The following is a 14,138-nucleotide window of genomic DNA, read 5'->3' as shown; positions in this document are numbered from 1 at the left end:
CAACTGAGTATATCTAGGTTTACATGAACAACTTTTTTTGCTGAGTGCAAATGGAAATGGCACAGCACCTTGTATAATTAAATAATGAAGGCAGTGATTGGCCAGAACAGTAACAGCAAATGAACATGACAGTGTGTATGTGCACAACAATTGCAAAAACTGTAACTAAAGTTACAGTGGAACTGAGCCACTGTTGCAGTTATTTTTAGGTCTGGCTGGTCAGTGACAACGTGGCTATTTGGGCAGTTCAGTATTTTGTTCTTGTGAAAGCTTGAGCTAATTTGAAAGTTGAAATTTTCAAACCAGGAGCTTTATAAAAGGATCTGATGAAAAGCTTCATAAAAAGTTATGACATTTTCTTGCGATCATCAACCAGTCCAGAATTTGAAGGTAAGGTACTGTATAATGGGTTATGAATCCCTCCCATTGAACTGGACTGTCAGTGGGTTAACTGGAGTTTCACCTGTTTGTCTGACTTCATTTGAGTATTACAGTTGCATAGATGTCCTCTGGGTGATTATCAGGATTGTCACATAAGAAACATGGTGTATTCTACTCACAACATATTTACCTCGTAGCAGCAGAGTTGTACAGAAACAGTACATTTTACTGCATATAAGACATATAAGACATGCAATTCTACTATGTTATACTGAAATGCTGGTAATGAATTTTGTGTACTAGTGTTTCAAGTCTACACTGGAGCCAAACAGTGCCACCAGCTGGTCTTCATACTGGGAGATGTTCCTCTTCATAATGTCCATACAGGGACCCAGCAAACGCTCAAAGGCCTGGATGTCAATTACTGAAAGAAAAACACAGACATTTAGAATTATATCGGCCCATTGCAGGCTTCTTAGTTTCAATAACAACATCGTCTAAATAGAGAGAAAAGAAGTTTGTGCACACATTAGTTTGCTGTCACACAATTGTCATAAAGTGTTGTAGAGGATCAATATGAGGTTAAACCGTTATGGTATTGAATTTCCGCAATGGGGGATCAATAAATGTACATCAACAAGATTTTGAAAAGAGAAAAAATATTTTTGGGGTACATTTAAATCATGATCTGTGGGTATAAGCCACGCCTTGACCATTAACCCCCCTTGTGTGTCAGCTTCATACAATGTGGGACATCTTGTTTTGTGAAGTCACACACTTATGCCTTTTCAAGCTCATAGATAAGAATAGGAATGGCCACGTCTTTATTTCTGTACTTCTCTAATGGAAGCATTCATGGGATTTTGGTTAATGTTAAATCAACTCTATCTTGTGGCTCCTGCAGATTTTTTTTTTGCCCAAGCATTCATGCTGTCAACTCCTGTTCCACCTAATCCCATCTCTGCTGTGATCTGAGGCCTGTGCACATCAGTGGAGGGAAGTCCCTGTCTACTTCCTGGAACCATCTTAACGTTTTAATATTTTGAGGTATGCATTTGTAAAAATTGAACTGTAGCACTCTTTTGTTGTATGAACAGAAAATGTTTTTTTCAGAAAAACATGTTTATATTTTTTTCAAACTAAGACACAGAAAAGTATATTGTTTTGGCATTTGTACTGAAATTATATCGTATCTGCACTTGTGGCAAAAAATTTGAAATGATACCCAGCTCTAGTTGTGGTCTTCCTTGTATCAAGAAAACACTTCCAACACCATTATAACACACACACGAGTCGACTTTGATTCAGGAGAAAATGTTTCCCCCTCTTAGTGCAACTATTGACCCTGTCCATGGACGGGTTGTGAGACAATGGGCCCAGGGCACAGACGTATAAAAGCCCCTCACCTTTTCTACACAGAGGGAAGATGCTTCGATTGAAAAAGTCACAAAACATTTTATTCTCTCTGTGTGATGGTTTTGTTTCTCTTTTTGTCTCTTTGTGGTCATTATAGATCTCTGAAGTCATTTTGCATCTCTAGTAGTTGATTTCCATCTTTGTGGCTGTTTTGCATCTCTGGGGTAATTTTATTTCTCCTTTTAGTTTCTCTGAATCTCTGTAGTTACTTTATTTCTCTTCGTAGTCAAACTGCATCTCTTTGTGGTTGTTTCATGTCTCTTTGTGGTTCTTTTGATTGACTTTTCAGACCAGAAATGTTAATAGTCACTTGAGGTGGAAGCTCTAGGGCCCCATGACCCCTCAGGCCCCTGGGCCTGCGCCATGTTGATCCATTCAATAATCTGTCTGAACGCTGACAAGCACAAACAAGTTACATAACAGCCACTGACAGTGTGTGTTTTTCAAGTTACTGTTAGTTTGTCTCTGCTACATCCCCCCTACATTCAACATCCCAACCGGAACTACAGCATCTTTCCCTGGAAACAAACTGCAGAAAGTAAATGTGTGTTTCTCCTGAAACAAACACAAACATACAGACACTCACCTAAGCATTTGGTTTCTCCCACAGCGTAAACAGATGCTGCTCGCGGTTTGTTGGTGACTAGTGCCAGTTCCCCAAAATACTGCCCTCTAGAGCAACGAGCCACCTCAACCTCTGCATTATCCTGCTGGCCAGCCTTCGTCTGCAACAGACAGAGGCACCTGTGAGTCCTGCAGTCATTTAGTGCAGCAACACCAGATTAGAAAACAAAATAAAACTAATTTATCACATCCACCTTCTGGCAAACACAAGCAAATTCATAGATAAAACGGTGAATATTAAGTTTTTTTTTTAATTTTATTTTGAAGAGACAACTGAAATAGATTCAGTTATAACAATGACACTGTGCTTACTTTGCTTTTTATCATGATCTTCACCTCTCCTGATTCCACAATGTAGAAACAGTCGGCCTTCTCCCCCTGCAGGTACAGAAAGCAGCAGAGACACCACATCCGTTAAGTCTAACCAAACCAATATTAAAAAATAACATACAGCAACAAATGTCCCAACACTGTACCTGTGTTATTATGCGATCTCCATCTTTGAATCCTCGTGCTCCCAAAACATCAACAATCTTCATTCTTTCAGAGAGCTTGTGACAAGACAATGAAGCATGGTGACAAAACAAATACACTGCTGCACACACTGTTTTTATCATTATTATTATTATTATCATCAACAATGAGCTAATTACATTAATTAATTTCCTCTAGGGGATGAATAAAGTATCTATCTATCTATCTGAAATTATCTTAAGCATAAGGATAAGATGACTGAATGTCCATCTATTAAACAATTGTTTTGTTTGTGTATCGGTTGTGTTTCTAATACAAACCTCAAGAGAGTTCAGAAGAGGAACACACTCGATGAAGGCCTCGTACATCCTCCTTTTTTTCGCGTTGTTTTTCACGATCAGTCTGTGAAATGTGGCTCGATCCTAAAAAAGAAACCAAAAAAAAAACATTTTGTGTTTAATCATCTTCAGTTCTACGTTTCGGTTTTAATCGTATTTCATCTGTTAGACTGGACTTCTTCACCTCAGCATTTACTAGAATCTATGTGGCAACATATTTAATACACTCCTCAGATAATACACGACGCTTTGGAGCGGTGACGGTCATTACCCTTTGTTGGACTCACCAGGCCCCACAGGGCGCCTTCATTCGTTGCAATGATTGTGGCAGCTCGTGGCGTGTTGTACATAAGAGCCAGCTCACCAAAACTCCCCTTGTTGTTGTATTTTCCAACACAAACACTGACTCCGTCCTTCTGCACAAAAATATCATACACACCCCTGGGAATGATGGGAGATACAGAGGGAGGGGGGGGTAGAGGTCATTGTCAGTCTGGCACAACTTACTCTAGTTTAAATATTATAAATAAAGTATTTGAAATCTTTCACTCACTTCTCTATGACATAGAAATTGTCCCCGTCGTCTCCTTGGTCTATGATGTGCTCCTGAGGTTTGACCAGCACCTCAAACATGGCGTCCAAAACCTCATAGAACTGCTCCTGGAGGACATTAGTCAAGTTTATGTGTATAACACCTTCCAGTAACAAAGGCAATTCAAAGTGCCAAATGTAAAGCATTAAGACATTAAAGACACTTAAATAGGATTTAATAAGAGGAAAATCAAGTGGAATAAAAGTCATCATCAAAAGGAGATTAGTTTTTTTTTTATCCTTCTTATAAAAACATAATAATAAATAAATGATCTGTTGTACCTGCTCCAATGTTTTAAACAGTAAAATGTCTCTGCATGCATCCTGAAGTCTGCGACGCTGCTCGTCTGTTTTGGGATGCACAACCCGAGGCTCTGCATCGTCGTCCTCATCATCATCAGGGTTGTACGCCTCTGCACAAACTAGAGCAGGACAAACGAATGAAAATACTGTACCGACATTAATTGATATTCATTACACAATCATGTTCCAGTTACTGACCTGAAACTCTGCGATTGTATTTGCCGGTGGTGGGCTCTGCAGAGAGAGATAATGGTGAATATATTTGACTAGATTTGAAGGAAGGTCATCCTATTTTTGTTACTTCTCATTTCTACATTGTACAGATTATTCTCTGCAAAAAATGTCAAAATGTGTGGGTATTTATTTGCATAGGGAATTTCTTTTTGCTCACATGGATATCTGCTTGACTACGACCTTGTAATTTGAAACTTTGCATCAAAACAAAATTTTTGTGAACTTGCAAATCTCAGCCTGCAGACGATTTCTCCATTTCCTCTGTGTGATGTCAACAGTATGAAGCTTTGTGGTTTGAAACATTTACAAGATGACATTTCTTAAAGTTATATTTTTCATCTGGAGCAGAAAACAAACAAAATAATGTAGTAATACTCACTAATGGTATCCTCCTCCTCCTCCTCCGCCTCCTCGTCATCATCCTTTGTGGACTTGTTTATTTCAAAGGTGACACCTTTTCTTGCTGGTTTGGCGCTGTGTTTCTTGGCTCGTTGGTCATTCCTTTGGTTTTCCAGAACTTGTGTGAAATGCTGCACCGCAAATTCAACCAAGTTTGGCGGCCTGCGGCGAAGCACCTCCACAGTGTATCCCTGCAAGAGCTCTTTTAGACCAGCTGGTATCTCGACATTACTCATCGTTCAGCTTCAGAGGTCAGAGGTTGAATTTTGATCGTTAATGAGCCAATAACCTCTAGAGGGCCTGCATTTCCACTGAGCTCAGTTATTAATACCTGGAATACCAAATCTCAGCATCAGCAGCACTAAACGTCCGGCAGATTTGGTAAACAATCTTCTGTCCGGACCATCATCACAGGAGCAAACTCACTCCTCCCCCACTGTCATTCAGCAGCTTATTGATTTCTTTATTTAGCGCAGCCTGTCGGAAAGTATTGACCCGGACTTTTCACAGTTGTAATTAAAGGCTGTCCGATGGATTACACATCAGAACTTGATTTGGCAAAGACACAATACACACAGAGAGAGGACTGTTAATCATTTGTATTGGATGTCAGGCTGGTGCTGACATCTGCAAAAACAGGAACCATCACATCCACATGTTTTTTTTAAAGTACACAAGAGATTTCTTTTGTATGGAGGTGTACATTGTTAAATTCAAACTCTTAAACTGCATAGGAGTCTAAAAGAAACAAAAAGTAACTCATCCGTCTGATCTGACATAGGAAAGGGAACGTGACTTAAATGTGATTTTCAACAGGAAATTACACCTGTTCAAAGACGCACTACATTAATCCTTCAGCTGCTTTGGGACATCCCAAACAAATCATTATCGTTTATTTGAACTTGGACAGATGTTCATAAAGTTTTGTAAAATGCACCCTAGATAGAAATCCTGTTTAATTTGGGGAAAATGTTAAATTTCAGATATTACAGTGGCTATTCATACCCCTTGAACTTTTCCACATTTTACAACCACAAATGTAAATGTATTTCATTGGGATTTTATGTGATAGACCAACACAAAGCGGCGCATAATTGTGAAGTGGAAGGAAAGTGATACATGATTTTCAATTTTTTTTTTACAAATAAAAAACTGAAAAGTGTGGTGCGCAAAAGTATTCAGCCCCCCTGAGTCAATACTTTGTAGAACCACCTTTCGCTGCAATTACAGCTGCAAGTCTTTTGGGGTATGTCTCTACCAGCTTGGCACATCTAGAGACTGAAATTTTTGCCCATTCTTCTTTGCAAAATAGCTCAAGCTCAGTCAGATTGGATGGAGAGCGTCTGAACAGCAATTTTCAAGTCTTGCCAGAGATTGTCAGTTGGATTTAGGTCTGGACTTTGACTGGGCCATTCTAACACATGAATATGCTTTGATCTAAACCGTTCGATTGTAGCTCTGGTTGTATGTTTAGGGTTGTTGTCCTGCTGGAAGGTGAACCTCTCTCAAGTCTTTTGCAGACTAACAGGTTTTCTTCCAAGATTGCCCTGTATTTGGCTCCATCCATCTTCCCATCAACTCTGACCAGCTTCCCTGTCCCTGCTGAAGAAAAGCATCCCCACAGCATGATGCTGCCACCACCCCCACCACGTTTCACGGTGGGGATGGTGTGTTCAGGGTGATGTGCAGTGTTAGTTTTCCGCCACACATAGCTTTTTGCATTTAGGCCAGAAACTTAAATTTTGGTCTCATCTGACCAGAGCACCTTCCTCCACATGTTTGCTGTGTCCCCCACATGGTTTGTGGCAAACTGCAAACAGACAGGACTTCTTAGGGCTTTGTTTCAGAACAATGGACTTTCTTGCTTCCCATCTTCCATTAAAGGTGCGATTATGTGGAGGTGATCACGACTGAATAGTTGTTCCTGTGGACATGGATCTCCCACCCTGAGACCTGTGATCTCTGCCAGCTCCTCCAGAGTATTACCATGGCCTCTATGGCTGGCTTCTCTGATCAGTTGCTCTCCTTGCCCGCCGGTTCAGTTTACGTGACGGCCATGTTCTTGGCAGTTTGCAGTTGTTGCCATATACTCTTTCCATTTTCGGATGATGATTGAAAGCGCTGCTCTGTGGAGACTGTTCAGAAAGCCTTGGAATATTTTTTTTATTTATAACCTAACCCTGCTTTTAAACTTCTCCACAACTTCTTCCTCCTGACCTGTCTGGGTGTTTCCTTGCTTCGATGATGTGTTTGTTCACAAATGTTCTAATTAGCACCTCCGAGCCTTCACCAGAACAGCCATGCATTTATATGAGTCAGATTACCACACAGGATTCGACTCGATTTACTAAATTAGTGACTTCTGAACGCAGATTGGTTGCACTGGATTTTATCTTAGGGTATCAGAGTAAAGGGGGCTGAAATACTTTGCACAGCCCACAGCTATTCATTTTTTATTTGTAAAAGAAATTCATGTATCATTTTCCTTCCGACTATCACAATTATGACACCACATTTGTGCTTTGGTCTATCACATAAATTCCCAATAAATCAACATTTACGGTCGTGGTTGTAACATGAGAATGTTGGAAAGTTCAAGGGTCATGAAATACTTCCCCACTTAAACGCTGCAGGTAAAAAGGCCATTAGGACAGAAATACCTTCAGTTGCAGCCTGAACTGATATTATTTACAAAATATTATATTCTGGAAAGAATAACTGGTATTTTCATAAGTTCATGTGCTATTTTTATTGATATTCATGATTTTCACTTTTGATATTCGTTGTACTTATTTGCTTTTGTATAAATCTATATATTTCTCCAATTTATTCATTATCCTCTAGCAGTTGTTTTTTAATAGACAGAGACGAGTAAAGCTTCCATATGTTTTATGGCTAAGAACATTTTTTTGTATGTTTTTTAAGTAAAACACAACTAACAGAGCAGAATTACAAAAATGTGTGACACACGTCTCATTTTTAAAATATGATATCCTCCTCTTTATTGTCTTTACATAGTCAACATTCAATACAGTTCACTCAATCTCATGATGACTACTCTCTAATTTCACAATTAACAAACAGAAAGTGAAGTTAGTATCATAGGTCACTCGGAGGGTATGTGACGTGCAGATGCAATGGACAGTCTGAAAGGCGTGTATTGCCTGAGAGACTGACACGGTAAAACAGTGCACCCTTTTCCCTGATATGTACACTTGTCCACTAAGGTAAACTCAGAAAGGTACAGGCGACAACATGTTCACTGTTTTACTCCTTTTCTTATATAAATAAAAATAACAGAAGTTTTTAAAATAACAATTTAGACAACAAGTTAATACAACACGGGTGAGAACATTCGAACTGTCTGTCTGTGTGTTTAGGTGTTTGATGTTTCTTGGAATACTGGCACAGATTCATTCACAACAGCTCTGAAACCCTCGCAGGTCTCGATGCGCGTGCTCATACAGGAACACAAAAAGTTCGTCAACAGTAATCAGTACATTATATGGGAAAATTATTAAAACCTCTTTCTTATTGTTTGATTCCGCGTGGTGTCGCACTGCTAATCTCTCTTGTTATGTTACACAGCCGATCTCCTGGGAATTCACACTATTGAGGCGACGCTGAGCCCTTCCATCACAGGATTCGGTGCTAGACCAGTTCAGGAACTTCTTTGTCGGAGCTCAAATCCTTAAGAAGAGGTTTTAATAATTTTCCAATAATTTTACTTGATTATCTTTGAAACTTTGTGTCCATGTAGAGCACGCGTAAATCAGACCATGCTGAGGGTGATTCAGAGCTTTTTGTGATGAACTCTGTTTGCCTATGTTCCAAACACAAACACCTACACACACAGACAGACAAGTCTGACAATGTTCTCACTCTCTTGTTTTACTTCTGTTTCTATTCTATTTAAAAATTCTGTTATCTTTTTTTATATCAAAGAAAGGAGTAAACTGAAATGTATCTGTGCCTACTTTTGTTACACTGTTGTGCAAAGTGATACATTATCTCAGTGGACCACGAAGTGTGCACTGTGTCGTACCGGGCAGTCTTCTCAGCAATACACGCCTTTCTAGACGTCCATTGATCACTGCACGGTTCCACCATTACCATACCAAGTTGACCACTGATACTAACTTCACTTTCGTGTTGTTTAATGTGAAATTATTGAGTCAGTAGTCATCATAGATGAGTGAACTGTATTTGGAATGTTGACAGTTGTAAAGAATTTATAAGAGTGAATCCATATTAGCAGAACTGAACGGTGTCACACATTCTTTTTGTAAAATTCCTCTCTATGTTGTGATTTACTAAAAAACATACAAAAATGGTCTTAGCACATAAAAACATAGAAGCTATTACTGTCTCTGATCTATTTAAAACAAACAACGTAGAGGATATAATAAAAAATTGAGAAATAATAGATTATACAAAAGCAAATAGAGACAGACGTGTAATAAGTGACAAAATAATTTGGCATCAATAAATCCTATCAAACAGAATATATAACAAGAAAAGAAAAACCAAGACGTTATTTTCTCCACAATAAATATTTTGTAAATAATACATTCAGGACAGGCCTCAACTGAAGTATTTTGCCTAATGGCCTTTTACCTGCAGCGTTTACAATTGGGAGTAGTTTATATCCCCTTTGAACTTATTCCCATTTCATGTCTACAAACCTACGAACGTTCAAATGTGATTTATATGGGATTTATTTATGACTAGAACCAACACAAAGTGGTGCATAATTGTGAAGTGGAAGGAAAATTGCATACATGACATTTCTTTCTACAAATAAAAAAAAACTGAATAGTGTGGTGTGCAAAAAAGTATAGTTATTCTAGCCCCCCTTTACACTCTGTACCCCCTAAATAAAAATTCCTCAGTGCAACCAATGTCCCTTCAGAAGTCACCTATTAGTAAATCGACTGCCTCACCTGTGTGTTATCTAATCTCAGTTATAAATGCAGCTGTTTGTGAAGACCTCGGAGAGTTACATTAGACACATTAGTGAACAAAAACAGCAATCATTGAAGCCCAAGGGAAACACACCAGAGAAGTCAGGATAAAGTTGTGGAGAAGTTTAAAGCAGGTTAGTTATAAAAAAAAATATTCCAAGCTTTAACACTCACAGAGCAGCGTTCAATCCACATCCGAAAAAAGATGGAAAAGATGTATGGCACAACTGAAACCTGCCAAGCAATGCGCCGATCCACGTAAACTGACAGCGCCGGGCAAGGGAAGCAATGATCAGAGAAGCAGCCAAAGGAGGCACATGTAAACTCTGAGAGGGAGTGCAGAGAACTCACCACTCAGGGCTGGAGAATCTGTCCACAGACGAAACTATTAGTCTGTGCACCTCCACAGAATCGCACCGATTATGGAAGAGTGGAACGAAGAAAGCCATTGTTGAAACAAACCCTAAGAAGTCCTGTTGCAGTTTGCCACAACTCGCATGTGGGCGACACCAGCAAAACATGTGGAGGAAGGTGCTCTGTCAGGATGAGACCAAAAATTTAAGTTTCTGGCCTAAATGCAAAAAAGCTATGCTGTGGCACGGAATGAGAACTAACACTCGCACATCAACCCTGACCAACACACTCCCACCGGTGAAATCGTGGTGTTCGTACGTGCAGCATACATTGCTGTAGGGATGACCTTTCTTTCAGCAGGAACCAGGGAAGCTCGTCAGATGATGTGGAAATGGATGGAGCCAACTACAGGGCAAATCTTGCGAAGAAATTAACCTGTATGTCTGCAAAAAGATCTGTGACGAGAGTTTGCACACTTCCAGCACGTGACAACAAACCCGCATAAACATCACAACACAGAGCATACAATCGAACGGTATTAAGATCCAAAGCAATATCATGAGTAGTAAAGTAAGTGGCCCAGTTCAAAGTCAGACCTTAACAATCCTATACTGACAAATCTCTGTGCTAAGCACTTGAAAAATTGCTTTTCAACCTCTCCATCCGCAATCTGACTGAGCTTGAGCTATTTTCAAACAGAAGAAGGACAAAAATTCAGTCTCTAGTATGTGCCCAGCTGGTAGAGACATTACCGCCAAAATAAGACTTGCAGCTGTATGCACGAAAAAAGGTGTCTCTAGCAAATATTGACTCAGGGGGGCTGAGCTACTTTTGACGCACCACACACTTATTCAGTTTTATTATTGTAAAAAAATAAAAATCTGAAAGATCACTGTATCACTTTCCTTCCATCACCAATTATGCACCACTTTAATGTGGCTAATTACATTATAAAATCCCAATGAAAACTTACTTATTCTTGTGGTTGAAAATGTGGAAAAGTTCAAGGGATTAGCCACTGATAAATATCTGAAATTATAACATTTTCCACAATTAAACAGGAAATTTCTTATTCTAGGGGCATTTTAAACAACACAACCTTATGATAACACATCTGTTCTCAAGTCAACAATAATAACGATGAAATGATTTGTTTGGATGTCCCAAAAGGCAGCTGAAAGGATTAACGTGTAGCTGCGTCTTTGAACATGCGTGTATTCCTGTTGAAAATCACATTTACAGCACGTTCCCTTCCTATGTCAAGATCAGTACGGATAGAGTTCTTCTCTTGTCTTCTTTAAGATACCCTATACAGTTAAGAGTTATATAACACTTTACACTCCATCAATACAAGAAATCTCTCTGATCCATGTGCTTCAACAAACATAAATTGATTGAATGGTTCCTGGTTTTTGCAACTGTCAGCACCAGGACCTGACATACCAATACAAATGAAGTTATAACATCCTCTTCTCTTTGTGTAGTGTCTTTGTCAAATCATTCTCTGAGTCGATCCATCGGACAAGCCTTTAATTACAACGTGATCCAAATCGTTCCGGTGTCAAATACTTTACCGACAGGTGACTGCGCTAAATAAAGAAATCAAATCAAAGGTGCTCGTCAATAGACAGTGCGGGAGGACGTTGAGTTTTGCATCCTGCTGATGCATGGTCCGCGGACAGAACAGATGTCTTACCAATCGACAACGCCGAAGAGTTTTAGTGCTGCTGATCTCTGTATGACTTTGTGTATTACCACGGTATTAATAATGAAGCTCAGTGTGGAAATGCAGGCCCTTCTAGAGTTATTGAGCTCCATATATCACATCAAAAATAGTCAACCTCCTCGACCTCTGAAGCCTGAACCTAATGGAGTAGTCGAAGGATACCAGCCTGTCTAAAGAGCTCCTTGCAGGGATACACTAGTTGGAGGTGCTTCGCCCAGCCGCTGCCAACCACTTGGGCATAATTTGCGGTGATGCAAGCTTTCACACAAGTTCTGGGAAAAACCAAAAGAAGACCAACCGAAGCCAATGAAAAATCACCAGCGCCCAAAACCAGCAGAGAAAAGTGTACCTTTTGATATATAACAAGTCCACAAAGGGATGCTGACAGTAGAGAGCGGCGGAAGGGAGGAGACGCGATACCCACTTAGTGAGCTATTACTATACATTATTTGTTTGTTTTGGTCCAATGAAAAATATAAATCCTTTAAGTAAATAATCTATCGCTAAGATGTTTCAAACCACCAAAGCTTCATACTGTTGTCACATCCACACAGAGGAAATGGAGCAAATCGTCTGCAGGCTGCGATTTGCAGTCCCACAAAATTTTGTTGTTTGATGCAAAGTTCTCAAAATTACTAAAGAGTCGTAGACAATCAAGCACTGATAATCCATAGTGAGCAATAAAAGAAATTCCACGATGACAAATAAAATTACCCACCACAGTGACATGTTTGCAGAGCAATAATCTTACATTCAGAGGAGAATCTCGGAAGAGAACAAAAATAGGCATGAACCTTCCTCAAAAATCTACGACCAACAATAATCACCGAGCCCTCAGGCATTGATCCGCTCTGAAGGCCCGACACCAAACTCAAGCGTCAGAGATAGCTATGATGCACCGCAGAGAAACTGGAACCTTGATATGCCAATGCGATGAAATCAGAGTGTAAGCTCCAACAGGTGAGGGCGAGGACATACATGTCTCGTGTCGTCTGCCTGCGATCTAGTGGCAGAGCGACCAACCCCTTCCAATGATTGCATGAGACACGAATGCAGAGCCTCGGTGCGTGCATACCACCAAACAGCAGTGCACGGCAGCACATGAGCGGTCGAGCAGCTCAAGGATGCATGACCACAGAGATTTTACTGCTACAGATGACAAACATTGAGCAGGTTACAAACCAGAAACAATTCAATTTATTTATATATCTATTTTTTCTATAAGAAGGATAAAAAAAAAACCACCATAATCTCCTTACTTGACTGCATCTAGACTTTTCATCTCCACTTGATTCGTTCCTCTTATTAAATAACTCTATTTTAAGCTGTCTTATAATGTACTTAATGCTTATACAATTGGGCACTGTTGAATTGCCTTTAGTCTACGGAACGGTGTAAATATACACCTCCACACATACTAATTGTCCTCCAGGAGCAAGTTCTAATGAGTTAATTGGACGCCATGTTTGAGGTGCCCCTGTGATCAAACCTAACAAGGAGCAACATCACGTAGACAGGAGACGAAACGGACAATTTCTATGTCATAGGAACCACGTAGAGTGAGAAAAGATGTCTCATAATACTTTAGTTTATAATATTTAAACTAGAGTAAGTCTGTGCCAGACACTGACAAATTGACCTCTACCCCCCCCCCCCATCCCCAACCTCCCGCCGCCCCCCTCCCTGCTCAATGGTAATTACCCATCATTCCCCACGCAGACAACTTTGTATGACTACTTCTTGTGCGAAGACGGAGTCAGTGTTTGTGTTGGGTACCAAATACAACAACAAGGGGAAAGATTTCTGGTGACTGGCTCTTATGTACACACGCCCACGAGCAATGCCACAATCATAATAGCAAAACGAATGAAGCGCCCTGTGGCCTGGTGAAGTCCAACAAAAGACGGGTATGACGAGGTACGCTTCAAAAGCGTGTGCTATTATCTGAGGAATAGTATATAATATTGTTCCCACATTAAGATTCTAGCCTACCCATCGGAGTGAAGAAGTCCAGATCTAACAAGAGAAAATTCAACAGAATTAAACCAACCCGAAACGAATAAGAACTGACACCGACCGCAATATAAACACAACAAAATGTTTTTTTTGTGTTCTTTCTTTAGGATCAGCCAAATCGTTCACAGACCTGATCGATTGAAAAAACAAACGCGAAAACAAAACCAGCGGAGGAATGTACGACGGCCTTTCATCGAAGCAATCATGCCTATCCTCTCGTCAGACCCTCTCCTTGAGGTTGTAGTTAGGAACCCAACCAAACCAAATAACCCACTAATCAAACACACAACAACAATGTTCAATGCACTGGACACTCCA

General features: G+C 39.9%; 1 protein-coding gene across 3 annotated transcripts in view; it reads right to left on the bottom strand.

Moving 5' to 3' along the window:
* Nucleotides 1-14,138, bottom strand: part of LOC111222141 (mitochondrial carnitine/acylcarnitine carrier protein-like) — a 21,232-nt gene continuing 7,094 nt past the window's right edge. Inside the window, exons 1-10 of one of the 3 annotated variants that reach the window (XM_022745719.1) lie at nucleotides 4,741-4,996; nucleotides 4,326-4,361; nucleotides 4,191-4,246; nucleotides 3,787-3,893; nucleotides 3,521-3,674; nucleotides 3,216-3,317; nucleotides 2,898-2,972; nucleotides 2,734-2,799; nucleotides 2,384-2,522; nucleotides 1-805 (exon numbers count right to left, since the gene is read on the bottom strand). In XM_022745719.1, the coding sequence (XP_022601440.1) occupies nucleotides 681-805; nucleotides 2,384-2,522; nucleotides 2,734-2,799; nucleotides 2,898-2,972; nucleotides 3,216-3,317; nucleotides 3,521-3,674; nucleotides 3,787-3,893; nucleotides 4,191-4,246; nucleotides 4,326-4,361; nucleotides 4,741-4,996 (1,116 nt within the window). In that variant the 3' untranslated portion in view covers nucleotides 1-680. Of the gene's footprint in view, nucleotides 806-2,383; nucleotides 2,523-2,733; nucleotides 2,800-2,897; nucleotides 2,973-3,215; nucleotides 3,318-3,520; nucleotides 3,675-3,786; nucleotides 3,894-4,106; nucleotides 4,247-4,325; nucleotides 4,362-4,740; nucleotides 4,997-14,138 lie in introns of those variants that run through there. The other 2 variants (XM_022745717.1, XM_022745718.1) reach the window with 2 other exon arrangements.

This window comes from Seriola dumerili, unplaced genomic scaffold (genome assembly GCF_002260705.1).
Source record: "Seriola dumerili isolate Sdu_G_001 unplaced genomic scaffold, Sdu_1.0 BDQW01000089.1, whole genome shotgun sequence".
NCBI classification, from domain to species: Eukaryota; Metazoa; Chordata; class Actinopteri; order Carangiformes; family Carangidae; genus Seriola; species Seriola dumerili.
Note: the sequence above shows the minus strand (reverse complement) of the source record. Positions and strands in the feature narration are given on the sequence as shown.